The 14,282-nt window shown below is 40.8% G+C and overlaps 1 protein-coding gene across 1 annotated transcript in view; it reads right to left on the reverse strand.

The window, feature by feature from the left end:
• The window catches only part of nt5dc1 (5'-nucleotidase domain containing 1), a 64,674-nt gene that overhangs the window by 9,540 nt on the left and 40,852 nt on the right, over positions 1-14,282 (reverse strand). Inside the window, exons 11-13 of the mRNA XM_035679079.1 lie at positions 13,200-13,366; positions 5,304-5,441; positions 5,034-5,209 (exon numbers count right to left, since the gene is read on the reverse strand). Of these exons, the coding sequence (XP_035534972.1) occupies positions 5,034-5,209; positions 5,304-5,441; positions 13,200-13,366 (481 nt within the window). The remainder of the gene's footprint in view (positions 1-5,033; positions 5,210-5,303; positions 5,442-13,199; positions 13,367-14,282) is intronic.

The raw sequence follows: 14,282 nt of genomic DNA on the forward strand, positions 1-14,282 counted from the left end.
CTTGATTTGAGAAGATACAGACTACAAAACAGAATATATCTGCCAGTGTAGTAAGAGAATTACACTTGCTAATATTCCCTGAAATATGAAAAAATATTTAGGCTTTAGAAAATGAGCAATGTCTATATGTACATATATATTTGAAATAAGTGGTAAAACACTAATCCAAGCACTGTATTAAGTCAAATATTGGGGATGAAATTGATTAAAATATTCATTATCATCTTTACTATTGTGTCTGTAGTGAACTGGCTCTGCCATCACAGTGTCCATCAGTGGGTTCATCACTTTGGTCCAGACTGAAATATCTCATCAACTATCAAATGACATTTGGTGCATTCGGTACGTTTTCACTTACTGTAAATATACCTCAACATAAAATAGACTTATTGGGAGAAATTTGGTTCAGTTATTCCATCACCATCACCAGGTCAAAATGTGTCCACAACCTAACTAATGACCAGAGCTATTGTAGTTTTTATTTTCATTTCTTTTCGTTTTTCATTTTCAATTTTTGTTGCCAATTCAGTTTAGGTTTAGTTAGTTCAGTTTCAGGTCATTTTAGTTTAGTTTTTATTGTTTAAAAAGTTAGATTTTTTACCTTCGATGACAGTTAGTTATTTTTTCAATAACAATATAGCGGTGTTTGTCAGGGCAAGATTTAAGATGTTTAGAACAGGTATTACATAAAACACTTTGTGAAGGCAAGTGACGCCCAATCATGTAGACATCCCAGTCTCAATAAACATACCATATCTGCCAACACCTCCTCATGCTTGTTGTTTTGAGAAATTCAACCAAATTGACAAGAACTAAAACTTAAGACATTACCTGTATATGTTTATTTTAGTTTAGTTTGTACACTATCACTTCAGTTTTCATTATTTTCTGAAGAGTCCCTACAACTCACTCAAGAACCCCAGTTTGAAAACTACTAGGCTAGAAAACCAGAAACAATGAGCTAACAAAGGCTAAATGTTCTGTAAAGCAGAGTGAGGGTGATGCTGATTCTCTGAGAATGACTCACATCACACATTATCTATTTCAGCCCTTGTTATTTTAAAAACAGAAGTGTTAACCAGGTTAGAAACAACAGCAACAGCATGTTCAAAAGTACACCAGGTTCTAAAATAAGGCCATCACTGTGTCAGAGATATCAGATCAAAATGTGATCTCTCTCATATTCAGGTTGTAGCTCAAGGCTGAAAATGTTAATATTTCTCTCTTTTTTCTCAAGCACAGGCAGTATCCCATTTTAATGAAATCTGAAGACCTTAACCTTGCATTTAGGCTCACTGCTGTGTGTACAACTTATCTGTATGGGAAAGCTATCCAGAGACAACCCTGCTCTTTATCATCCGCTTGATAATACAGAACAACTAATAGTTTAGCAGAAAGATGGATAACACACATGCCTGTTTTTGGGTTTGCAGGAATCACATTTCCACCACGACTTTCCCAGAACTGCCCACAGCTGGTCTTCGTACCCCGAAAAGCCCAGCATCTCTCATTGCTCAGCAGCGCCGCAGCCGGAGTCATGGGATCACTATGATAAATATTTACAGAGGCCAGGGATTCCAGCTAAGAGGCAACATGTTATAGAAGAGACTCATTGTGGATGGATACAGAGCTGACGAGGAGCTCGGGAAAGCCAAACCAGAGAATATATGTTTATTAAACAGCGGACAGGTCGGAGACAAGGACCCCAGTGCGATGCCCCTGTGGCTCAGTGTCCCAGTGATGATACAGCTCATTGCTATGAGTCTATTTCCTGTGTCCTCATGCTATCAGAAACGGCTTACTGTGGCTTTAAGATGACATGCAGTGTGGGCCTGTGGACCCACGTCTCTTATCAGCCGATCACTCAGAGGAGCAGTTAAATCTAAAGCCAGGCCAGGTAAACAGAGCTGCAGGCATGCAGGGGGACCTTAATGAGCCCATTGTGCTGCACACTGTGTGGGGCCCAGAGCACAGGGAGAGGAGGGGGCCATTCTCATTTTTGGTCTCATATTCAGTCCTGAAATATTATATTCCCGTTAAGTTGAGAAAAATTCTGCCAAAAGAATTAGATAATCACAGGTGTTTTCAATGCATGTTTGCAATGAGATCAAGCTGAATAGGGCGGATAGTTTAGTAGTTAAAATGACGAAAACCTTATTCAAAGTGTTACAACTGCCTTATTTGAGCTGGATGGAGTTCTTTCCTTTCCCTGTCAATTGTGTTTTTGTTTTTACTTAAATTGTAATTGGTGTCTCCCTCAGAAAAAAGATTTCAATCTTAAGGGACTTCCTGGTTAAATAAAGGTTAAATAAATATATAGACATATATAATAAAATACAGGACCAGTGGGGAGGATTTAGTGGCATCTAGTTGCTAGTGCTAGCCCTGAATCCAAACTCCTCTACTACTAATAAAAACAGCACAGACGCTTTAGAATGATCACAACTGCGCTTCTCGGACCTGAATCTCCATGATCATGTCCCGTCAGCTCCGCCATGACCCTATCAGGTTCAACACTGTGCTGAGAGGGAATTGTAATCTTCCCTGAATGCCTCTATTCAGCCCACCTGCATTAAGTCCTGTCAGGTGAAAGTGGAGAGAAGTGAAAACACAGAGTGCCTCAGGTCACCCCAGAGGAGTGTTTAAAGCAGCCATAAGTGCAGGTTGACACTGAATTCCACAAGCGCTTTCTCCACGTGGCTGGGGAACAGAGGGGGCATTGAGCAGAGGGGCTGGGAGGAGGGGGAGAGGGGGTGGGAATGTGGACGATGATGGGCGCCGCTGGGTGGGCACTACACAGTCAGGGTTTCCATGTCATGTTTTCTTCTTTTTCTTATATAGTCCTGTGGGAAACTACAATACCCACAAGCTTTACACAAGGACATGGTCATACAAGAAAATGACACAGCAAAAATGTATTTGCCAAGCCAAAAAGGTTCCTTTTTTACACGTAGAAGTCAGGTTAGGGCTTTCTTATGGAACTGGGTAAGTTCATAATAGTAATAATGTAATTTGCAAAGACATAGTTATTTTAGCTGTCTTTGTTTTCTGATTTAGTTATTTTATATTTTCTTAAATTGTGTAAGTGCTTTTGGGTGTCAGGTTAGTGCTGTTCAGTTTTTATGATATAAGTCTTTTGTTTCTTTTCTTTTGTCTTCCAATCTTGGGGCAATATTGTAAGTGTTTTCACTTTACCATGTTATACCTATTTTTACCTATTATCCCTATCCCTGTGTCTGATAATCCATAAATATAAAGTTAGGTTATCCTTTATTGATCCCTATTCGGATATCTGATCCAGCAGCAGTGAGCAGTGAGCACCAATGTGCAGCCCCAGAGACCACTCCAGTTCTAAGCCAGTACCTTGGTCAGGGCTACTAACAGGATTAACCTAACATGATGGCAGAGGAAACCCATGCAAACACAGGAAGAACATGCTAACCCTGCACAGAAGGGCCCAGCCAGGATTCGAACCAGAGCCTTCTTGCTGTGAGGCGACAGTGCTACCCTCTGGGCCACCGTGCTGTTCTCGCATTGTTTCTATAACCCATCATTTTCTACTTCTGGGGATAATGCAGAGAGCAAGTATGGACACCAGAGATAAGTTACTACTGCTTTAAAGGTCTTTCATAAGAAGTGGCTGCAAAAATAAATAAATAAGAAAATCAATCAATAAATAAAAACATGCTAGCTTGCCGGTAACACACTGGCAATAGCCTGCCAATGGCTCAATAAGCTATCTGGGTTGCTAACAGACCTGTCATTATTGTTTATTCAGGAGACATTTCTTTATATTTTAGCTTCCTCTCCTGACTGCAAACAATGCCACATCTTTTACGTTTACGTTTATACTAAATTGGATGGTGCGACACAGCCCACCTCTCTCCCTCATTTCCTGAGATCTCTCTAATATTCCAATCTAACAAAGACTTACAATGACCCCAAACATAATAATCATAATAACATTGCTGCAATAAATGCTGGTTAACGCTGCCCTTACAGTGTTCTTTTAGTTGACTATTATACATCAGACATGAAGTCATTCTTTGGAATTAAAGAGAAGACAGCGGGCAGGATTTCAAAGTATTAGAAATCAGTAGTCACTTTTATATTTAGTGCAAACTCTAAGATTGGTGTCATCTCATCTGACACGATTGTTCATTTTCCAAACTTTTTTAAACTGTGACACCTTTCCATAGTGATTTTTTTCACAGACACTGCTCTAGAGCTTTCTCTGGAATGCTGCACTGTTTGATACATTTTCCCAGCAGATGAGGAATTCCAGTGCGGGACAGCAAGCCTCCCCTCCTCTGTAAGCCAAGCAGCTTTCAGTGGACTGTCTAATGTCAGTTTCTGTGGCTGGCTCAAATTCAGACCGCTGAGGACTCAGATGATTCAGCAATTTTTGAAGTCTATTCACTCTGACCTATTTTGCCCTTCTCTTTGTACTCTTTAGTGTTATGCGTAGTCTTTATCTGAAAGGTTTACTTTATTTTTTATAAGCATACTACAACAAAAATGCGAAGGAAATCATCTCACAAATCCCAGATGTGGCCCATTTTAAGCAAGTTTTTAACTTGAATGATTTTGATGTTTATTTATGATCTTGGCATATCTTATAATGTGAAATGAAAATGTATGTAACATAAATTTAGCAAAGGTTTTCATCATAATTGAAACAACCGACAAAAGAAAGTAGAGTGGAACCAATGGCATTTGTGCGAGTGAATTATATTACACTGTTTTCTTTCCTAAGCAACACTGGGAAGTTGCCAAGTCCCCAGAGCAGTAATGAATTTGGTGACAGAACATTTTATTATATATATATATATATAAAACAGAGCTGTGTTGTTTTGAGTAAAGATGTACTGTATCAGAATCTTACTGTCAGGTAAACCACTGTTAGGCAGGACTAGGCAGTGAATCCTGCTTTTATCAAGCTGAGTTCTCTCCCATACCCGAGAGATAAAAAGAGGTCTCTGATCTGTGCAGACATTGTCCCTAAGAATGGGGTGCATTGTACATTTACTAACAAGTATGAGTGGAGCTGGCTGCACTGTCTGGCCTGTTTTATCAGTGAACTCCCAGCATGCTGGCACACAGCAGCCGTGCCGACAGTCAATGCCAGGGGCCACGTTCCTCCTCTCCATCACACCAGTGTGAATCTCCCTGAGCTGATTTATCGTGAAGCCTGCATCTCTTTCAGCCTCTGCCAAAAACCAGAGTTGGAGTCAACCTCAAAGCAAGCCTGGGATGTTGTCCGGCCAGAAGTCTGACTAGCTTGCTCCGGTAACACACAGTACGAGGCGGCTGGCCTACCTTGGGGTCTGGTTTCCCCGTCATGGTCTTGAGCAGCTCGTGGAGGTGAGGCCAGTTGCCCTGGGAGTACCAGCCGGGTTTGTCCAGCGACGGCAGGCCCTCGCTGTCCTCCACGTCGTTCACTGGAGAACAGGAAAGAGAATCAGACGCCACAGATTGACCAAACAGCCAGCTGCTACACAGCTCGCACCAAACCTCGTCAGCTAAACCTCACCACAGCACTCACCAGCCGGCCCACAAGGAGACAGAGCAGCAGAGTGTGAACTGTATGGACTGCTTCCAATACTCCCACTACCGCAGTGGCACTGGACCAGCTAACCTCTTCAGGATAATAAAAAAATACTGTTTTTGGCTAACTGCACAACTCACCTGAAACTGCAACACTGAAGCACAAATTGGCATTGCTTCATTTGAAAGCATCACAACATGAAAAGGTTGGGTAAGATTGTGAAGCACTGCATTAGAAACTCTACTACTAGAGTTCATTAAGGAATTGCTGTGTTATACAACTATGCTTTTCTTTCATTGTCTCTATTTCTCAGTCTTGTGCAGTGTTCACTTTGTCAATACAAACTATGACAAAAACTATTTACCAACAACATTTTATCCGTGAAAAAAACAAGAAGAAAACTAAACAGAAAGTAACCTTTGAAAACAAAAACGTCTTCAATAATCTAAACAATGCAAACAAATACCCAGACTGGGAGCTCGTGGTAGTAGTTTACACTGCTAGCATAGGAGCTAACATAGGAAAAGGAGCACCAGAACCGGAGCCGGGCGAGTGGGCAACTGAACCGGGTTCCCAGCCTCCGAGACTGACAGAGACACGGTTATTTACAATGGCTCCGACCAGGAGCTTGACTATGGGGAGGATGAAGACACAGCGGGGAAGGGACAGGAGGGGTATGAATCGGGAGAGGAGAGAGGCTCAACTGTTATTGGAAGACAAATCAAAAAGGGGTGGGATTTAGGAATAGTCAATTACACTGACAAAAAAACATCTGGGACAAACCCCAAAAACACAACATTAAAAAGGTAAGCTAATTTAACATCACAACAGTAACATTAGCATGATTTTCTGTTGGCTATCTATCTGTTTATAGGCGATCAGTAGGAATTAGTATGTGATTAATGTAGGCTAACTCTTCATCTAGATTTTTGCTAAAGAAATATTACTGCATTTAACCAATGTTTTAGCTGCTCATTTCAAGTTAAACAAGGTGGTTCGCATAACGTAACAGAACCATTTTAGCCAGGACACTCTCAGAACTTATTCCTATCTCAAGATAGATCTCTGTTGAATAAAGTTCAAATAAATCCCCTTTATATATGAGTAAAAAATCATGATGAAAGAGGAAAAAGATCAGGGAAAAGGTCTAACTTAAGCTACTATGATTCTATGTGTTGGTAGTCACTCTCTCCACAAAGATATTTAAGCTGCTGTTGATGCGTACTGTATTTCAGAAGCCATCGACTCAGCAGGGGGAGGGGAGAACCAGGCTGTGGGAGAAAGCAGAGCAGCGGTGACTGGTCCATTCAGATCCAGCTGTGCACCTCTCGTTTCAGTACAACCCCACTACGCATCACCACGTGTCGGCCAGGAAAACTTCCAAAACCTCACATTTACCCTCCAAAAATGTCGTAGCTATGCGTTCAGCCATGCAAAACATCCAGCCTTTCTGAGCCCGTGAATAATGACTGAGGGCTATAAGTTTTATGTTTGCCTAGAAGAAAAAGTGAAAAGTTGCTAGGCTGATAAAAATCCTTATTTTGTAATTTAAACGTTGACAAAATCAACATAAATGCAGGCTAATTACAGCAGCTCTGTTGTGTATACAGTACGTCTATACTGATACAGAAAGTGAAAGTACAAGGAGAAAGTTAGAGGGGACTACCTGTCTTATTAACTTTACTGGCACACAGCCCCCAACCTCACTGAGCCGGCATACGTCATCGCTTTGGAAAAGCTCCCCGCACACACTGAAACACCAAGCCAGCATTTTTGAATTTACACACAAAGCTCCTTTTGGGGGAAAGAGAAACACAGTTTGAGCCTGGACAGAGGGCTGAAACTGAGAGAAAAGACCCCATTACAAATGCAACCAGCTTTATGCTGAAAACAGCTGCGAGCAGTGACTGGAAAGGAGGTCGATGCAGGCGGCCAGCTTGAACAAAACAGTGAAACTGTGGGCAGTCAAAACAATGATCTACAGGGCACCCGGTTAGCTCAGTTGGTAGAGCTGGTGTCCCATGTACCAAGGCTGAGTCCTTGCTGCAGCGGCCTAGGGTTCGAATCAGACCTGCGGCCCTTTGCTGCGTGTCATCCCCTCTCTCTGCCCCCCTTTTCCTGTCTGTCTTCAGCTGTCACTATCAAATAAAGGCATAAAAAGCCGAAAAAAATATACTTAAAAAAAAACAATGATCTGCTACAAAGCTCTGTAGAGCTCACTTTTACACAAAGTCTGTTTTTTCAATTGTTAATCTAAAAATATTTAACCGTGCAACTTTAAACTCGAATTTCTGTATATAATTTTCAAGTACCAAAAAATATATTCATTTAGCCATTGCATGACTTCAGGTTGCAACACCACAAAGGTCACGAGTGCTGCATACTTCCAGAAGATGGTGTACTTGAAGAATTGGTGACAGATTTAGCGTGAGCTCTGTAGTTTACTGCTGAAGGACGTCTTATTAGCGGCGTGTTGATACTATCATTCATCAAGAGCACACAGAGAAGCGCTTTCCCTGCAGGCTGACTTAATATAAAAAAAATGTTGCAGATGTTCAAGAGGGTGCAGTTAGTGTTTACTGTCCACTGAGCAGGCAGAGCACTCAATATGAATTATTACAGCTCTAAAGCAGAGTTATACAGTCCAGATTGTATTCACTTATGGCTGCAGAACCATGACTCTATATGGCCTTCTGAGCTGAGCTGTGGACTCTCAAGATATTGACATAAAACAAACAATTTATGAACACAGACAACTATCAGGCTTTTATTAGACAGTTTCAACAGGGGGTATGTTTGTGTCTCTATAAATAGATTATGTGTGGGATACTCCAACAGTCAGTAAATGAGATTATGAAGGTGAACATATCAGCAATCAACCAATCAAAGAATTATCATGCTATTAGAGCCTGTTTACACCTGGAATTAACATGCTTCTTGGGTTAAGTATGTCAGTTTAGACCTGAATGCATTAGAATGCATCTCCACATGCGTCTCGAGTGACCGCTTGTAATCGGATCTCACTTCCTCGCTCTATATACAAATAAACGCTTTCATGGCGGTGTACCATACTGAAAATTTTGTCAGTCAATGTCAATTATCACGGTCCTTTTTATTTTTCAGTTCAACAGCACAATAGCTTGTCACTATTACCTGCGCTGTCAGCAGCCCTGCAAAAGAGATGCTGGTGCGCTGTGGGATGCTTTAACTGAACTTTATGAGCAGGACACACACTTTTGCTATTTCTACTGTGTGGAAATCTGATGTTTTCCCATCACAGATGCCAGAGAAAGGCATTAATGGCCGTGTGCATCCTGCTCCCACCATGAAGCGTCCTGCCGCTAGGCTGGCAGTCCAGCAGTCACTCACAGTGGAGAGCAGTAGAGGAAGTTGTACTGCAGTCTAGCCAACACGGTGGGAAATAACAAAGTGAGAAATAACTTAATGTGTAACATTTACCAAATTTACAAGAAGGCCCAAATAATTAACAATCATAAATGTCATAAATAAGGTTACACAAAGATTATAGTTTATGTAGTTCAAACAGACAGTGTGTACACAAACATCTGCTGCTTATCTCGGCAGGTAAAAGAGCCCAAAAACATCATCTGCATTTCAGTGAACTAAATAGACAGCACCTTTTGTCTGTACTTACAGGATGTCACTTGAGTAGGTGGTCTTTCAATGTGGCCCAGGACGCATTAGCGTTTACACTACAAAAGATATGCGGTCAAATGTGTACCAGACCACCTTGGCAAGTGGTCTGAGTGATCGGATCACAATGCGTCTCGGCAGTCGTTTACACTGGTCCACAGATGCATTCTAATACCACCTGTGAACCCCTCTTAGTCTCTTGTGACTGTATTTTCTTTCTGTAATTTAGCAAACTTTAAACATTCTGTCCTGAGATTTGGGGGTTATTTACTTATGTTTTCCTTTTTAACTTAAGTCAGTGAATTGATGGCAACCAGGAAGTTATTCATGAGGCTGGCACAGACGTTCTTTGATATCTGGATTGGATGGTCTGGTTTATTTTCAACAAGACACGCTGACACAGACACAGTTCCATGTTTCCATCAATATATATATATATATATATATACATATATAAAGTATCACAAATATAATTTGTATAACTTTAAGCCTTAATATAATTTAAATGGGTGAGTTCTATAAAAATACACCCCCCATACAGTCAAGAATGTGAAATTAGATATAGAGACCAAAATTGTTTTTCCTCCAACTTTTTTTAGTTTCCTTGTCTTTCTGTGTGTTGTTACTGTGATTCTGTTTTAGCCAGGATATTTTATATTTCAAAACAATTGTATTTGATTAAAAGTCTGACAATTAATGACCACATTCTTAAAAGCAGATAAATATAGTCAATGTTCCCCACATATGTGCAATCCTATGTGATTTATTTAAACAGACAGTAAGTGTTGTGTAGTATTATAATTAAACTAATGAATAGCCTTTTAAATGCATGGTATGCTGTTTTTCTAGGAATCAATAGAGCGCCTTCTTTGAAGTAGGTAACTACTGCTCTGGACAGGCAGGGGTCTTTAAGTTGACTGACTGCTATTTAAGAGCAGCAGGAGCAGCTTAAAAGAAGATTCTCACTCTCGCCGACAAAACCATGAAGTTCTACACAGTATTGGCCACCACAGGTTCAAACTGAGGTTAAATGTGCTATAAATATTGTGAGAGGAGAGAGCGAAAGAACAGGGATGAGCACCTGCACATGTGGGAGTGTACACACACACACACTTGTGGTAACAGCTTTACAGCTGGACACTGGACTAGAGAGACAGGAGAATGAGTGGTATGTGGTCTGTGCAGATGAGCAGCAGCTTTGAATACGTCCTGTGGCGTTTTTACTTACATAAAAGATGATGATTTATAATATCTCCTGGAGCCTGAGGTTATTAAGTGATTTATGTAACACCTTCCATACACTCCTCTGTCATGTTATTTGGTGATTACAGCACATTTTAAATGACAGTCTTCAAGGTTTTAACTATATTTTTTAGCCTAACCTAAAAAGAAAGCCCAAGGCTAGTTTAACCTTGTTTCACATTTGTATGTATTAACCAATAATTAATGTATATCACATTAAAACCAAGGCAGATTTTTCACAGCTTATAGTTTGTTCAGGTTAAACTGTCCAAGAAAAAAATCTTTTGCTTCAATTATTACCTTAATTCAAACTAGTTATCTTGACCATGTGACCAAATCCTACACACTGGTCTTTTAATCTTGGTTAACCTTTAATCTATCAGGATCTCAAAATGGTTTACACAGTTACATTAGCGATGGTTTGTGCTTTCAAATGATGTATGGTGCATAGTCTAACAAAGAATTCAAGCCCCTCCAGGCTTGTATTTGGGCCACTGTTTGTTATCAATAATGGATACAGTTACTTATCAAAAGACATTTCGTAATTGGTGAGCAAAATTGCTCCAGTGACCTGTTAGATTTGGCCCAAGACTTTGAGCATTGGCTATATATTGTGTACTGTAGCATTAAGTAGCTATCAAGGAGCCATCAAGTGAGTTTACAACCAACTGACTTGCGAGGCATTTGGACAACATGAACATGAAAGCATGAGATCATGCGAGAATCCATTTTGCCAGGCTTCAATCTATGCGCTTGTGTCCAACCACAGGGGTTCGGAAGAATCAGTGTCCATTGACAAACTGTGCTGTTTGAAATGTATCTATGTTTACCCTTCTTGGTGGGCTTCTGGAGGCAAAACCAGGTCTGGCAATAAGAGGCACTTCACTACACCTGTGTGAGGAGCCAGCATGCATTGGGCATTAGGTAGATTACACCTGGACAGGTTGCCAGTGAATCGTAGGGCTAAAACATTCACACCTACAGTAAAATTTAGAGTCACATATTCACCTAACCTGCATGTCTTTGGACTGTTTGAGGAAACGACACAAAAGCGGACAGAACATGTAAACTTCACATAGAAAAGGCTCCAGATAATGAGTAAATCAACATAAGAAATGGAAGTTCTCCTAAATCATTTATGAGCTGATAATTAGCTGTATATACTGGATTTCATCTCTACAAATACTTGGAAAGTGTTTCATCATCAGTCTTAAAGTAATAAACTTTCAGTGTCAAATTCTTATAAATAAACTTTTATTAGCTAATAAATAAAAAAGAAAATTTTAAGAGTGCAGAATACCAAGTGATGTTTCCAACTCAAAAAGGAGTGGTCAGTGTGTGTGGAGGCCAGAGGAAGAGCAGATGCTTTTCTGCCAACGTGGCAAAACGCAGGAAGAGCGAGGGAGAGAGAAGAGAATATTTCAGAGAGTGGATCATCCTGTCTTTACACATAATGCATCCCCAGTGTTATTGCTGGCAGAAAGACAACCCAGATGAGGGGAGCATTCCAGCAGGCGGCCCCTGCCAGTGCACACCTCCAACACGAGCACCCAGGATCAGATGCCTGGGGTTAATGAAAGATGGAAGGCAGCCCAGGAAGGTAACTGGACTTACGTGGATCGCTGACGGTGAGGTTCTGAGCCAATGAAATGTTGGCAGCTGATATAAATCTTACTAACACAACTAACAGCTGTTTAAAATATTCACATTATATTTAGAGTTTTAGGAGATTACAACTGGATTGAACTCTGTTTCCCTACGATACACACTTAAAATAACACATGGGATTTATGACATAGCAAATGTCTAAAAGGCAGCGCTTTCTTAAAGCTGCAGTGGGTAATTTCTAATTTTATCATTTTTTGTCATATTTGCTGAAACTTTCACTATATCCTGACAGTAATATATGAGACAGATAATGTGTGAAAAAAAACAGGGTTCCTCTGGCTCCTCCTAGTGCTCCTAATGGCATTTGTAAAAATCCACCAGACCTGAACAAAAACAACCAATCATAGTCAAGAAACATTATAGTTAAATCTCATTTCCAAGTTGTCAAATATTGATGCTGGGAATGAGACTCAACAATAGAGCAACATCATTATGTCACTGTATATGTCTCCAACTGTAGCTATTGTAACCAAGGTTATGCTAGTTGGCTTACATCAATGCTAACTTCAAACGTAAAACAATATTACGAACGAAAAAAACAGATTTTAGTGGCTATGCTTGCCTGGGTAATGTTAGCTAACTAACAGCTAGCTAGTTAGCGTGTCAGCTCAAAATCACATCCCTAACATCTATGTTATACATAATAAATACATAGCTGGCTGCCCAAAAGGTGCCCCCCTCCCACGCTGAAACCAGATTACTTGGCATAAGAGCCGGTACTTTGGCTGTCGAAACGCAAAAAAGCTTCAAGATTAGACACCGGCTTCAAACCAGCACTCAAACTGCCTTGGTGGAAAAGGGGTAGGTAGGTGGGTGTGTGTTTGTGGGAGGTACCCTTCAGAACTGGGTTGGCATCTACACTGTGACTCCACTTATGCTACTGATCTCTGTTCTGCTCGATCAAGCTTCAATAAATACTGAGGCGTAAATAATCTTATGGTCTCCTGAAAACGTATTCAATATGAGCGAATCATCTATCATAAGAATTCCTTCACACTCTGTAACAGGTGTTTTTCACTGTTTGTCGACATTTAGACACTGGCTGATGAAGTGCAGTGGGGCATGAGAGCAGCAGGCCAGTACTCACCAAGGGTCCTGAAGGGCCTCTGCTGGGGCACCAATGAGAAGAAACCAGGCTTCAGGGCGTTTGTGATGATGACGTCAAATAGCTCTTCGAAATCCTTCCTGTAAAGGGCCAGATAAACAACATTAACCTCTGTGATGGGCACCTGGCCACTGTGTGAAAGACAATGCCTGGACAGCATCCAAATACACTGTGTTACACAAGCACAAATAGCTCAGTGAAGCTAAACACTCTGTACAGATGATGGAGAACATGGAGCAGTAAACAGTGTACGCATAGGGAATACTTAGACCAATAGAGTAAACACTATGAGAGGGCAGTATACACTCTCATACAGATACAGTTTAGAAGGGGTAGAGAGCATGTTTAGAGCTGGTTGGTGTCTCCAAGGAGACCTACACTACTGTATGTAGACAGTATGTACAGTGTATGTAAGGAGGATCTTCAATATAAGGTGAGATGCAAACAGCAGCTTTATGAACCAGGACAAACTTCTTACTGAGAACTTATTAACATGTAAACCATCAGTTTGATGTGTGAAAGTGTGCATACTATGTGGTGAGCTGAGCAGCTTACCTTACATAATCAGTATACCCTAAATAGACTGATGCTTGCTGACATCATTTTTCCATACTGAACCCCCAATTTGCTTCCTTGATGCCACAGCAAATCGGTGGTGTGAATGTGTATGAAATGGTTAGTTTCTGTTCGATGGACTTTGCCATCCTGTAGTTGCGCTCCTGACGTGGTCGGAAGACTGAGAAGGCGCATTACAAGTACAGGTCCATTCCATTTACCTGATACTTGTCCACACTGTACACTGATTGTTTGTACTTTGAGGGTTTTGGGGTTGAATGTTGAGGGGAGGCCTTGAAAATAGGTTTTCCACTGAATTTAGGGGTCTGAAGAACAGATGACGGATTAATCTCTGGGGAAAAGAAAAAAATTACTTCTGTTTATTGGGACCAGGATCACGTAGGGGTGTAATAAAGGTGACTTACGTGTTAAATTACAGTCTCACGTGAGTGATGAGGTCCCACTTAAACACAGTATGTTCTGCCAAGATCACAGTTACAGGAAAAACTA

The sequence above is a fragment of the Morone saxatilis genome, unplaced genomic scaffold (genome assembly GCF_004916995.1).
Source record: "Morone saxatilis isolate NCDOM2014 unplaced genomic scaffold, NCSU_SB_2.0 Contig7, whole genome shotgun sequence".
NCBI lineage: Eukaryota > Metazoa > Chordata > Actinopteri > Moronidae > Morone > Morone saxatilis.